At 42.9% G+C, this 14,631-nt stretch overlaps 1 protein-coding gene across 3 annotated transcripts in view; it reads right to left on the bottom strand.

Moving 5' to 3' along the window:
• LOC139545719 (uncharacterized) overlaps positions 1–4,716 on the bottom strand; it is a 29,133-nt gene extending 24,417 nt beyond the window's left edge. The window contains exons 1-4 of one of the 3 annotated variants that reach the window (XM_071353787.1): positions 4,477–4,716; positions 2,950–3,020; positions 824–911; positions 285–564 (exon numbers count right to left, since the gene is read on the bottom strand). In XM_071353787.1, coding sequence (XP_071209888.1) covers positions 285–564; positions 824–911; positions 2,950–3,020; positions 4,477–4,701 — 664 coding nt within the window. In that variant the 5' untranslated portion in view covers positions 4,702–4,716. Of the gene's footprint in view, positions 1–284; positions 565–823; positions 912–2,949; positions 3,053–4,476 lie in introns of all 3 variants that reach the window. The other 2 variants (XM_071353796.1, XM_071353800.1) reach the window with 2 other exon arrangements.
• Between the last annotated feature and the right edge of the window lie 9,915 nt (positions 4,717–14,631).

Genomic DNA, 14,631 nt, shown 5'->3' on the forward strand with positions numbered 1-14,631 from the left:
CTTCCAGATTAGGAAGCTCAGGAAGAGATATACAGTCATGATTAGAAAGTCTCATCTGTTTGTGAAATCTTCCCTACTGTATTGGTGACTGTATGTATGGAATGTAATGAATGTTGGATTGTTGTTTAATCATAATGGGGTCACCTGGATACATCATGAATACACATTATAAAAGAGGGGTCTGCTGAATGTTATTATGAAGTCAGTTGAATGTTCTTTCTGGTTAGACCTACACTGAACTGTGATGGTGATGTATAGATTGATGTACATTCTGTCTATGTTACCTGCACTGTGATCTCTCTGTAACTTCTCTGGCAGATCATCCAGCTTCATCCTCCTCAGGAACATCACTGTGTTCCTCACAGCTCTCTCAGGGCCGTATCCCTTCACCATCTGATCCACTGTGTCCTGTCTGTTAGTGTTCTTCAGCTGGCTGTCTGGGATGAGAGGAAAGACTAACGTCCAGCCCCTAGTCAGGTGAGACTGAAATGTCTTCAGCTGTTCTTCAGTGAGCTCCTTCAGAGTGGTCAGCAGCAGAGCAGGAACATACAACATGGAGGGTCTCTAAAACAACAAAGATGATATGATGTAAGGACGAGAATATAAAAACTGACTAGTGATATCAAATAAAGATCATTAATGTATTAATATTTTTAAGACGTACTAGAACATATATACAGGTCTCTCAATATCTCATATGATCATGAAATACATCACATTAGGAACCTTAACACACACACACACTGCAGTGTCTTCAGAGAATACTGTGATCTACTGTATGTGGTTTGCTCACATTGACTTTAGACATGGCCACTAGTCTTACCTTTCCCACATTCAGCACCTCCAGGTTCCCCTCCAGACTAGAGATCTCAGTCTCCAGATCACGACACTTCTCTCCAGACCGGGTCAACCTGGACACAGGAAACAGTCACTTCACTGTTCTGTTCCCCTACACCACCACCACATGCTGTGGTCACTACACTGTTCTGTTCCCCTACACCACCACCACATGCTGTGGTCACCACACTGTTCTGTTCCCCTACACCACCACCACATGCTGTGGTCACCACACTGTTCTGTTCCCCTACACCACTACCACATGCTGTGGTCACTACACTGTTCTGTTCCCCTACACCACCACCACATGCTGTGGTCACTACACTGTTCTGTTACCCTACACCACCACCACATGCTGTGGTCACCACACTGTTCTGTTCCCCTACACCACCACCACATGCTGTGGTCACTACACTGTTCTGTTCCCCTACACCACCACCACATGCTGTGGTCACTTCACTGTTCCTCTACACCACCACCACATGCTGTGGTCACTTCACTGTTCCTCTACACCACCACCACATGCTGTGGTCACTTCACTGTTCCCCTACACCACCACCACATGCTGTGGTCACTACACTGTTCTGTTCCCCTACACCACCACCACATGCTGTGGTCACTACACTGTTCTGTTCCCCTACACCACCACCACCACATGCTGTGGTCACTACACTGTTCTGTTCCCCTACACCACCACATGCTGTGGTCACTACACTGTTCTGTTCCCCTACACCACCACCACATGCTGTGGTCACTACACTGTTCTGTTCCCCTACACCACCACCACATGCTGTGGTCACTACACTGTTCTGTTCCCCTACACCACCACCACATGCTGTGGTCACTACACTGTTCTGTTCCCCTACACCACCACATGCTGTGGTCACTACACTGTTCTGTTCCCCTACACCACCACCACATGCTGTGGTCACTACACTGTTCTGTTCCCCTACCCCACCACCACATGCTGTGGTCACTACACTGTTCTGTTCCCCTACAGCACCACCACATGCTGTGGTCACTACACTGTTCTGTTCCCCTACAGCACCACCATTAGACTCATAATGAATCTCACCAGTGACAACCTAGTATGGAGTTGGTTCCCCTTTGCTGCTATAACAGCCTCCACTCATCTGGGAAGGCTTTCCACTAGATGTTGGAACACTGCAAAGGGGACTTGCTTCCATTCAACCACAAGAGTATTAGTGAGGTTGGGCACTGACGTTGGGCGATTAGTCCTGGCTCTCGGTCGCTGTCCCAATTCATCCCAAAAGGTGTTCGATGGGGTTGAGGTCAGGGCTCTGTGAAGGCCAGTCAAGTTCTTCCACACCAATCTCGACAAATCATTTCAGTATGGAACTCGCTTTGTGCATGGGGGCATTGTCATGCTGAAACAGGAAAGGGCCTTCCCCAAACAATTGCCACAAAGTTGGAAGCGCAGACTTGTCTAGAATGTCATTGTATGCTGTAGCTTTAGGATTTCCCTTTAAGATTTCACTGGAACTTAGGGGCCTAGTCCGAACCATGAAAAACAGCCCCAGACCATTATTCCTCCTCCACCAAACTTTACAGTCGACACTATGCAGAGGGGCAGGTAGCGTTCCCCTGGCATCCGCCAAAGCCAGATTTGTCTGCCAGACTGCCAGATGGTGAAGGTTAATTCATCCCTACAGAGAACGCGTTTCCACTGCTCCTGAGTCCAATGGCAGCTAGCTTTACACCACTCCAGCCGACGCTTGGCATTGAGCATGGTGATCTTAGGCTTGTGTGCGGCTGCTCGGCCATGGAAACCCATTTCATGAAGCTCCCGGCCAACAGTTCTTGTGCGGACGTTGCTTCCAGAGGCAGTTTGGAACTCGGTGGTGTGTGTTGCAATTGAGGACAGATGAACTGACTTGTAGGAAAGGTGACATCCTATGACGGTGCCACATTGAAAGTCACTGAGATCTTCAGTAAGGCCATTCTACTGCCAATGTTTGTTTATGGAGATTGCATGGCTGTGTGATCGATTTTATACACCTGTCTGCAAAGAGTGTGGCTGAAATAGCCGAATAATGTGAAGAGGTGTCCACATAATTTTGTATATATAGCGTATACTCAAAGTCCACTCACATTCCAGAGCGGGGGCTGGCCGGCTCGTACCTCTCTGCTGGCTTCTGTTCCATCTCTGAAGCAGCTACCTCCTACGAACAAACAAACACAAACAGTGTCCTGTCTTTTCCATTTAGGACCACATTAGAAAGTGATTTTTAAACCCCCACCACCACACACACGTCACTATAACTGGTTGATATCACAGTAGGGTCTGGTAAATGAATAAAGCGTTATGGATGAGACCGTCATTGTTGAAAATGCAATTTTGTCTCGATGGAGAAATGTTGTGAGATTGAAATCGCAAAAGTTGACCAGCTACAATGTAGATTAACCAAGTTCAGCCTTTTTCACTCCTTCTAACGACATGCAAAGTGACACCTATGAATTAATAGGATATTAATACATTATGAATTCATAGTAATATTAGAATTTATACATTTTAATGTTGGCCTGAGAACTATAACGTCACATGTTATTGCATTTCATCAGGCAACCCGCTTGGCAACAACCATAGACATTAAAACCTGGCAAAACTGGTTGAATCAACATAATTTCCACGACATTTCAACCAAACAAATTTATGTGATGCTCAAAGTCGAAAATGTATTGTGTTTGCAAAAAGACAACATAAGGAACATTAAGTATTATTTTTTTCAACCAACTTTTAAAACCCATAAGAGTCTAAGCCCAGTCGGGGGTGTCCACATATTTATGGAAACACACTATATATACAAAAGTGTTTTCGACTGGTCCCGTGGGACCTTCAAACGAGTCTTGTGAGGCCTGTGGGCGTCCAAGATCAAAACAACCGACGTGTTCATGAGTCTCACCTTTACACAGGGGGTCATATTAGTGTGTAGCTCAAACTGTCCAGGCGCTACAGACAAAAGTTAGCAGATCGGCTGTACCGACCTCAGACAAGTCCCAAGACGCTTGTAGAGGAAAACGGAGAACCCCATATTTCTCAGTCTCGTCTTTCCCCACAGACAATTTTGTGAGAAGACAGATTTTCAGGACGTCTCATGGTCTGACAAGCACCACTCTGTCACCTTTCAACAGGTCGATGCGGCGGATAGAGACGTATCCAATGCAAAAAAACTGATACTGTATCTTTGGGTTAAACGGACGGATTTTTATTTAAAAATATATGTTACACTAATTAGACTTCCGCGGGGGCGCGCACATTGACCCCCCTCGTCACATGGTGACATTTGTGTGTGTGTGTGTGTGTGTGTATAATTTTTTATTCATCCCTTATTTAACTAGGCAAGTCAGTTAAATGCACTTTCTTATTTACAATGACGGCCTAGGAACAGTGGGTTAACTGCCTTGTCCAGGGGCAAAACGACAGATGTTTACCTTGTCAGGTCATTGATTCGATATAGCAACCTTCCGGTTACTAGTCTAGCGCTCTATTTGTGGAACGTTCCAACATGAATCGGTTACAAAAACGTCATAAAGTACAAGGTTGCCAACGAACAACGCATACAAAGTAGTTTGATCAATTAATCTAGCTAACTAGCTGCGGAATAGGCATCAACTCACCGCGAAGTGTATCCTTAGAAACGTTTGTCCACAGCTCAATCGATACGAGTGAGTCTCATGTTGTTCTCCTCTTTGTTCGTGTAGTATTTCCGGTATTGACGTTGTGTTTTTGGCGACGTTTTCTTCTTCATGGCATTTCCGCAAACAAACGTTTAAAGTGCCACCAAATCCGGTCCGCAAACAAACGTTTAAAGTGACGCCAACTCCTGTCCTGGAATCAATCATGATTTGACTAATTCTGTACTACCACGAAAATACAATTCAAAACCAAATAAATCTTTAACTTCTACCACACCCTCCCCCCAACCCTATTAAGCTTTATCTATAACACTCCAGCTTTAGGATTGTTCAGCATGTCAACAACCGTTTGTTACCACCAATATATATTTTTCCGTCTTCACAATAACCTTCAACCTGTCATTTCTGCTTTCCACAACCAGAGTTGTATTGATAAAAACTATGAAGTCAACTTTATTCATTATCAAAGTTTCCTTTGACACCACACATTTATGAGCATAATATTTCTGAACAGACCTCCAAACCAAACCAGGACCAGCAGAAACACAAGACCCGACAGTAGGTCCACTTACTACAGGTACCTCCATGTCAGCTCCATCAGTCTGACAGTAGGTCCACTTACTACAGGTACATCCATGTCAGCTCCATCAGTCTGACAGTAGGTCCACTTACTACAGGTACCTCCATGTCAGCTCCATCAGTCTGACAGTAGGTCCACTTACTACAGGTACATCCATGTCAGCTCCATCAGTCTGACAGTAGGTCCACTTACTACAGGAACCTCCATATCAGCTCCATCAGTAGGTCCACTTACTACAGGTACATCTATGTCAGCTCCATCAGTCTGACAGTAGGTCCACTTACTACAGGTACATCCATGTCAGCTCCATCAGTCTGACAGTAGGTCCACTTACTACAGGTACATCCATGTCAGCTCCATCAGTCTGACAGTAGGTCCACTTACTACAGGTACCTCCATGTCAGCTCCATCAGTAGGTCCACTTACTACAGGTACCGCCATGTCAGCTCCATCAGTCTGACAGTAGGTCCACTTACTACAGGTACATCCATGTCAGCTCCATCAGTAGGTCCACTTACTACAGGTACATCCATGTCAGCTCCATCAGTCTGACAGTAGGTCCACTTACTACAGGTACCTTCATGTCAGCTCCATCAGTCTGACAGTAGGTCCACTTACTACAGGTACCTCCATGTCAGCTCCATCAGTCTGACAGTAGGTCCACTTACTACAGGAACATCCATGTCAGCTCCATCAGTCTGACAGTAGGTCCACTTACTACAGGTACATCCATGTCAGCTCCATCAGTCTGGCAGTAGGTCCACTTACTACAGGTACATCCATGTCAGCTCCATCAGTCTGACAGTAGGCCCACTTACTACAGGTACATCCATGTCAGCTCCATCAGTCTGACAGTAGGTCCACTTACTACAGGTACCTCCATGTCAGCTCCATCAGTCTGACAGTAGGTCCACTTACTACAGGTACCTCCATGTCAGCTCCATCAGTCTGACAGTAGGTCCACTTACAAAAAGGTACATCCATGTCAGCTCCATCAGTAGGTCCACTTACTACAGGTACATTCATGTCAGCTCCATCAGTCTGACAGTAGGTCCACTTACTACAGGTACCTCCATGTCAGCTCCATCAGTCTGACAGCAGGTCCACTTACTACAGGTACCTCCATGTCAGCTCCATCAGTCCTCACTGTAGTTCTACCAATCTGTTTTACTGCATATGATACGTCATGACTGATCCTATATCTCTGAGCCTCTCTATCCTCTCTCTGTACCTGGCATCCACCAAATGCTGCTCTGTGTTCTCCCCCACAATTACAGCACTTAACCTTCACATTGCTTCCACATTCACCGTCATCATGTTCCTCTCCACACTTGGCAGCTACATGTCCAATTCTTTGGCATTTAAAACCCTGCAGTGCATATGGGACAAATTCTCTAACATTTAAACTTCGGAATCCTATATGTACTTTTCCCGGCAAACCCTTCTCAAACCTCAGAATCACTGATAAGCTTTTCTTTCTTTAACCCTCGTTCCTACTGATGAACCTTCTGGCCTCAATCCCTCTGCCTCCCTTCACATGTTCTTTAATATCATCTGTGGAAATAGATATTGGGACACCAGTGACAACTCCCCTCAACCTAGCAGAAGCACCAGGAACTTGGTTTTTAATCGTCTTCTCATTAAACTTGTCTATTTTCAGAATCGTCTCTTGCTGAGCCTGGCTACCACACAATTTTAACATCTACTATTTCCAATGAACAGAGTTAATTCCACTTCACCTGCCTCTTTCTCTACGGCATTTGTTAAAACGGCCAGCTTCAGTCAGCTGATTCTAGCCATCCTTTATGGTTAGTTCTGGTCGGGCAGCTTAGTATCCTATTCAGAGAACCCCCACTTTTGTTAGTGTCTTATTGGTCAAGGCCACGCCAAATTCTTATCACCACATCTTGTTCAGCCTATCAGCAGCCTTGATTCCCGGGACTTCAGTTTCAGTTAGTCTATCACCCCAGCACACTATGTGGTCAGAAACGTGCTTTCCCCATCCTGATGAGCACATCCACAGTTTCCTTCCTGCTGAACTTTTCCTCCTGTGGACTGAATCCCTGAATGTCTGATGTTTAATTGTGCATCTAAACACCACATAGTTAATGTCTCACTGGACATGATTCTCAGTTATCTGAACCAGGAGTGGTCAGATGTGTGTGAAAGTGGACATCTTCTACCATTAAACTCACCTCAACCTGGACATCCACCTCTTCCTTGTTCTGACCGGATATTCTGTAGTGGTTACTACCGATTTCTTATTACGTTCATGGTCCTCTGATTCTCTACAACCCAATCTATTTTTCAGCATTAGTTAGTCAGATAAGGTGTAAGTGAGGCCCTGTGGTCTCATTAAACACTATCACCACTTTCCACTCCAACACATCACTGCTCTTGCTTCCTACCTTGGACCTCTTTATGCTTTCTTTACTAGACGCTCCACTGCTTTCTGTATCATGATCTCTCTTCTTCCTATGTCTTTCCACTACAGACCGTTCCTGTCCTTGACCCTCATCCTCCCGCTCCATACCATCACAACTGACACTCATATTGTTCTCATTCAGCTGTTGCTTCACCAACTTTTTCTCCGTTTCCTCCATTTCGTCCGCACTACTCGCCACCATTTCCGACCTCCTCCCGCTGACAACTAAGATTTTTCCCCCCAAGGGAAATGAGTTAATGAATTTCCTGGTTGCGGGACAATTCCAATGGAACTGTTAACAGACATTAAAAAGGAATTATTGTGTATAACTGCTATCAACCAGTGTCCAAACAAGTTGTTTTTATGCAGTGTAATTATGATAGAAAAACAGAACTACAGTTGAACTACCAAATTACCACACGTAGAGAAATAGGGGTGATGTGTTATAACCTGTTATTACACTTTGGCTGTTGACATAACTGACCGTAGGCCTGCTAGGGATTGTGACCTTTTGTTCATATTAGGCATATGTGTAAAATAGGAACGGAATAGCCTGTCTTCAGACTGTTTTCATTATGTTAGTAGTGGTGCTGGCACTGTTTCTTTTGTCCACTGGGTGTCATCAGAGTGTTAATAATGTATTTTTGTTGCCAACATCAAGCCAGGGTTTCCCAAACTCGGTCCTGGGCCCCCATCATGGCATTGTAAGCACTAAGCACCTTGCTCTACCAGCTGAGCTAGATGACTACTCTAGGTCCAGTTTTAGTTCATGGAGTCAAGCTTAAAGGAGCAATCTGTCGTTTAAACTACAACGCATTTACCCCACCTCTGTTTTGTTAAACAGGGTGGAGAAATGTAAACACTCACATTCATAAACAGAGAGATGGATGCAACGACTAACGATCCATGAGTTTAACGTTGTATGTATTGGAGGCTATATGGTGTTTGTTAACAATTACATTGTTTCTAAACAATGTGGTAAAATCAGCTTATCTTTTGGGTTACGATGGGGTGTGACAGTTGAACTATGATCATGAAGCATTTTTCTGTTATATTCTTCTTTTAAAAACCTATATGTATTAATAGGCTTATGTTGTAGCGAATCCGGGGCTCCCATTTGGGTCCAGCAACTGTCGAGCCAAAACCATTATGGTAAGAGTTCCAAACACCTTGACGACGTCGCTAGTGGTTGGACTAAGGTTGCTAAAAATTGGCCTTACCCAGGCTTCTTTAAAACATGACAACGTTTAGTTTGAAGATGCTAAAAGGTATTGGTGTCTGAAAACGATTCAAATGAAATGTTATTTCTCTCCAGAGATGTTAGATCTGGTTCAAGATCTGGCTGGGCCACTGAAGCACATTCAGATACTTGTCCTGAAGCCACTCCTGTGTTGTCTTAGCTGTGTGCTTAGGGTTGTTGTCCTGTTGGAAGGTAAAACCTTCTCACCCAAATCTGACGTCCTCTGGATCAAGGATCTCTCTGTACTTTGCTCCGTTCATCTTTCCCTCGATCCTGACTAGTCTCCCAGTCCCTTCCGCTGAAAAACATCCCCACAGCATGATGCTGCCACCACCATGCTTCACCATAGGTATGGTCCCAGGTTTCCTCCAGACGTGACGCTTGGCATTCAGGCCAAAGAGTTAAATCTTTATTTCATTAGACCAGAGAATCTTGTTTCTCATGGTCTGTCCTTTAGGAGCCTTTTGGCAAACTCCAAGCAGGCTGTCATGTGCCTTTTACTGAGGTGTGGCTTCCGTCTGGCCATTCTACCATAAAGGCCTGACTGGTGGAGTGATGCAGAGATGGTTGTCCTTCTGGAAGGTTCTCCCATCTCCACAGAGGAACTCTGGAGCTCTTTCAGAGTGACCATCTGGTTCTTGGTCACCTCCCTGACCAAGGCCCTTCTCCCCTGATTGCTCAGTTTGTCCGAGTGGCCAGCTCTAGGAAGAGTCTTGGTGGTTCTAACTTTCCATTTAAGATGGAGGCCACTGTGTTTTTGGGGACCTTCTATGCTGCAGAAATGTTTTGGTACCCTTCCCCAGATCTGTGCCTCGACATAATCCTGTCTCTGCGCTCTACGGACAATTCCTTCAACCTCATGGCTTGGTTTTTGCTCTGAAATGCACTGTCAACATTCAGACCTTTATATAAACAGGTGTGTGCCTTTCCAATCATGTCCAATGAATTGAATTTACCACAGCTGGACTCCAATCAAGTTGTAGAAACATCTCAAGGATGATCAATTTCGAGTCTCATAGCAAAGGGTCTGAATACTTCTAAAAACCTGGTTTGATTTGTCATTATGGGGTATTATTTGTAGATTGATGAGGAAAATTTGTTATTATATCAATTTTAGAATAAGACTAACGTCACAAAATGTTAAAAGTCAAGGGGTCTGAATATTTTCTAGGGAACCAGTTTACAGCTATGAAATGGCGTCACTAAGCCAAATGTTATACTGTATATCTGAGAATGCTCTAAATGTTCTCTTTCTTTCCCAGGTGGTGGATGTGACTTCCTGTCTGTAGCCCATGTGACTGATGACAACGTGGATTTTATCCCTCCACAAAAGATAACAGAAACACACGTCATAATAAAGATCAGTGGATTCTGTGCTTATGGTGAAGTCGAGGATGAAGACTTAACCACCATTCATATACGAGAACATGTCTTGTTGTTCTGTTCTACAAACCCCCAGTTGTTCCTAAAAAGAGGTCCATCCTAAATGTGTTGTTGCTTCCCAGAAATCAGGGAGGTAAGCATATCATGAATGTCAAAGTCCACTTTGGCTGAATTCAATCAAGCACACACTGCGGTAAACACACAGGACATTAAACCACAAATTCATATTTTGGTAATGTTATTACTTGGATAATGTTTTCTGATTTAAACAAAGAATAACAAGTGATTTTAGGAAAACATTCCAAGGTACAGGAGGAGTGGAAAATAAAGAATGGAGACAAAGTGATGAAGGAATTTGTTTCCTATATGTTCATTTACCAATTTAATTATACAAAGCAAACACTGTCCATTTCTAAGAATTTGTAAGATCCTTATTTGCATAAAATAGACATAGACCCGTGTCCAAATTAATCAATAGCGTTTATTCTCGAGAGATCTCTGACGTGCATATACAAAACCGTTATTTTTATCCCTTCTATTACTAACGCACATACATACACACTAATCTGGATTATCTCCTGAAGTCTCACCACAGTTTATTACCATTTAGCTGACAGTTCCAGTCCCCCCCCACCCCCGATACGGAAAACCTGGAGGGGCTTTTGCTGTCTTCCCTTATCTCCACAGAGTTATAGCTTAGTCGGTTCAAACATAGGTTAATGATCCACTTAGTTTTCTTTAGGCACGCACACAGACATTCCTTTCTACCCCCCTACATGCTACCTAACAAATAATCCTAATGGTTAAGTTTCTGGGTAGAATTATTTAATCATTTATCTTAAACCTTGATAAAATATCCTAACACAAAGACATCTATATTGAAACAAATTCTCACTGCCAACTAACTCCAAATAAAGAATACAACCTCTCCACGGATCTTACAGATGAATATCTAATAAAACAAAAGGTGATATCTGAGAAAATTATCTTATGATGTTACCTTCATATATTTAATTATTATATAATTTGATTGACTAACACTTCATCTTTCTACCAGGATGCAGAATTTGTTAATTTTGAATCGTATGAAAACTACATCCCAACATTTCAGTTGTTCATTCAAACTGTTGTTGAACAAGTTCATCTTCTAATGAAAGAAAATGGTGGTGTAGTCTGTCTAGGAAAGACTTGTCTGGCTTCCAAGTAAAACAAAGTAGTAGTGGTGGTGGTAGTGGTAGTAGCATTAGAAGCAGTAGTAGTAGTAATAGTAGTAGTAGCAATAGCAGTAGTAGTAGTAGTAGTAGTAGTAGCAGTATTAGTAGTAGTAGCAATAGTAGTAGTCGTTTTTTAACTACATGATGTGATTATATTATATAAACCTCTCAATAACAAACTAGAGATTCATCACCATTAGAAACCACACAAAGCCAGACGTCTTCCCCCCCACCTTGTCCTCCTGCTATGCCCACTCATATTCCTCCCCACCTTGTCTTCCTGCTCTGGCCCCTCATCTTCCTCCACACCTTGTCCTCCTGCTCTGGCCACTCGTCTTCCCTTCCACCTTGTCTTCCTGCTCTGGCCCCTCGTCTTCCTCCCCACCTTGTCCTCCTGCTCTGGCCACTCGTCTTCCTCCCCACCTTGTCCTCCTGCTCTGGCCCCTCGTCTTCCTCCCCACCTTGTCCTCCTGCTCTGGCCCCTCGTCTTCCTCCTCATATTGTCCTCCTGCTCTGGCCCCTCGTCTTCCTCCACACCTTGTCCTCCTGCTTTGGCCCCTCGTCTTCCTAGCCTCTTGCTCCTACTCTTCTTTCCGGCCTTACTGGCCACGTGATCGCTACTAAAAATGTCAACACATACTGGGCGCTCTCAACAGCTCTACGGGTCGAAGGAATTTTTGTTGAATGTTCCTTTTTTTAGTGGCGGGAGATTCAGGAGGTCGATCATCATGGTGTTGTTGTCGTGTCTTTTGCCGGATTAAGTGATATGACATGCTATTCTATAAAATAATTTCTCTGTAATTAATATTACCTGATTAAACGAATCATGTAAATGTAATTAGATAGAAAGTCGGGGCATCACGAAAAAATGTTTATAGAGCTGTTCCGAATAAACTCTTCCGAATAAACTCTTAAAGACCTGGTAGTCTTTTACATCAGTAGCAGTCAATTATTAATTGTCACCTTATTTCAGTCTCATCTGAACATCGTAGAATTCTTGGTTATCTTCACGAACCCTGGTTAACAAGTTGAATCAGCAATACAAACTTTGGTTTAATTATTTATTTACTAAATACCTAAATGATCACACAGAATTACATAAACACAGAATGGATCATACATTGATTACTAATTATGTCATACAAGAAAACGTCCCTGGTGGAAGGAACCGTTACGATGGCTGGTTACACAAAGAGAGGGGATTGGGCTTGAATGAAAGCGCGGGAGGACTGAAGAACAAAGGGGAAAGGTATGCTATCGTAAATACAGAATCTTATGCATTCTAAATAACCGCCCATTTGGAAAAAGAAAATGCAAGGAATATTTACTCTGAGCTGCGCTTCAATAGGTTGGTCGTAGATAGAAGGCTGGGTTGTCCAGCATGGATCTCTGGTGGTAGGACGGATACTTGGTAGTACCGTCGTCGTGTGGTAGACTAGATACGTTGTGCGTCCTCTCCTAGCCCACGTTTACAGTTGCTGCGGCTAACTCAATCGGCTAGGAGGTATCACTTCTTTAGTGAATAAGAATTCAAAGTTCATACCAAGTTGCCATACTTTAAGCTCATGCTATATTCTGGCAGGTATAGTCGAAATTCATCCTTTCAGCGTGTCAATCGTCATCTTCACGTTGAAATTCAATGCTAATTTCATTAGGTTATTATCTTAGCCCTTTTAACGTCGGGACCGTCATCCTCCCGTCCTCGGAACACCAAGTTACATTTTCGTAAAGGGGCTTATATAGTAGTGGGAAAGAGAGGCATGTTTCATAGTTTACAACCAATGTCTGTTCACATGGGCGGGGCCACTGAGTTGAGCATAGTTCACTCATGAAATAATTCTCTAATTTAGAAGCTAAAATTACATTTCATATTTTCACAAATAGTTTCATATTTAAACATTTAAATTGCACAAATATTCCATGTTTATCTGATAACTAGAATGTGTATACAGTTTGTCATCCTATCATTAGTAATAATGTCTCAGACAACAACTGATCTGACATCAAATTCATTAAGTACCAACACATATTTTCAGCTGGTTGGATTACCGAAATATGGTTCCGTTTCCCCCACCTTTGATGTCACCAGACTCTCTCTCAATGTTAACAAAGGGATTTTCAATAGTCACATCGGTAGAGTAGAGAAAAAGAAAAGGGGGGGAATCCTCCCCCAACAGGCCAACGTCATGACACTGTACAATGTGCATATTAACAAATTATTAATATACAGTATGTGATACTATTTTTATATATATATTGTTTTTTTACTTCGCCAATGGTTCCATTCCCATCTGAGACTAATAATATCACTGTATGGCTATCCTGATGATCAATTCTCCGGACACTCTTTCCACATCCGAGCTGCATCCACGGCATCTTGACACGACATCCCAGACCACACTGTACAACTCCTCAGCCGCTGGTCCTCTCAAGCCTATCATTCATACATCCGTTCTGACGTCAACAACATCAGGACAGCCCACAACATGCTCATCTCTCAGAACCTGCATTAACTCAGGCACAGTCCTCCAGTGTCTGCCTCATTTCACAGACAGCATCTACCAATCAACACATGAAATAGCGGTTTCACCTTAGATTTATTCCTGTTAACCTTTCTAAATGTAATACATTTTCCTGTTGCAAATGTAGTCAATTTTTCAGCTTTAAGAAATCAGTGATATTTGATCCTCGGCATCTAATAAAAAGTTGTTTGAGACATGGTCTCCTGTCTCCCTTAATTAACATACATACTGTATTGGACTTCCATTTTTCCTGGAAGCAAGAATTCTATTCAAGACACATCGGATAATACAGTGTTCCATTAAGTGGAATCGACCCCATTTAAAATAAACAATCCCAGAGCCCCTTTCCAGTAATCCTATCAGCTAAACCTGTTGCATTAGTTTAGTAAAATACAAAAACTGTTGTTTAACAAATGTAGAACCTTCAAAACGTTGGTGCTGTCTAATCAGCTTGATAGTCAATACGTATTTCATTCTACTTGTATTACTGGACACTGTTCCACATAATGGAAACATATTATAATTTCTAGAATACCTTCACTACCTGCTCAAATTCACTGGTGTTACCTAACTATAAAACCAAGCATGGGTAATGTTTCCCATAGCTCTACTTTAAATATCCCACTACCTGGTGGCTTTCAAAAGCAGCGAATCATTTTTTTTACAATCTCAAGGCTTAATCCCGCTACTCATCATATAACCTCGTATTGAAACCTCAGCTTTTCAAATCACTAAAATATTGCATCATTCGAGTGCTATAAAAAGACACTAAT

This window comes from Salvelinus alpinus, chromosome 2, assembly GCF_045679555.1.
Source record: "Salvelinus alpinus chromosome 2, SLU_Salpinus.1, whole genome shotgun sequence".
NCBI lineage: Eukaryota > Metazoa > Chordata > Actinopteri > Salmoniformes > Salmonidae > Salvelinus > Salvelinus alpinus.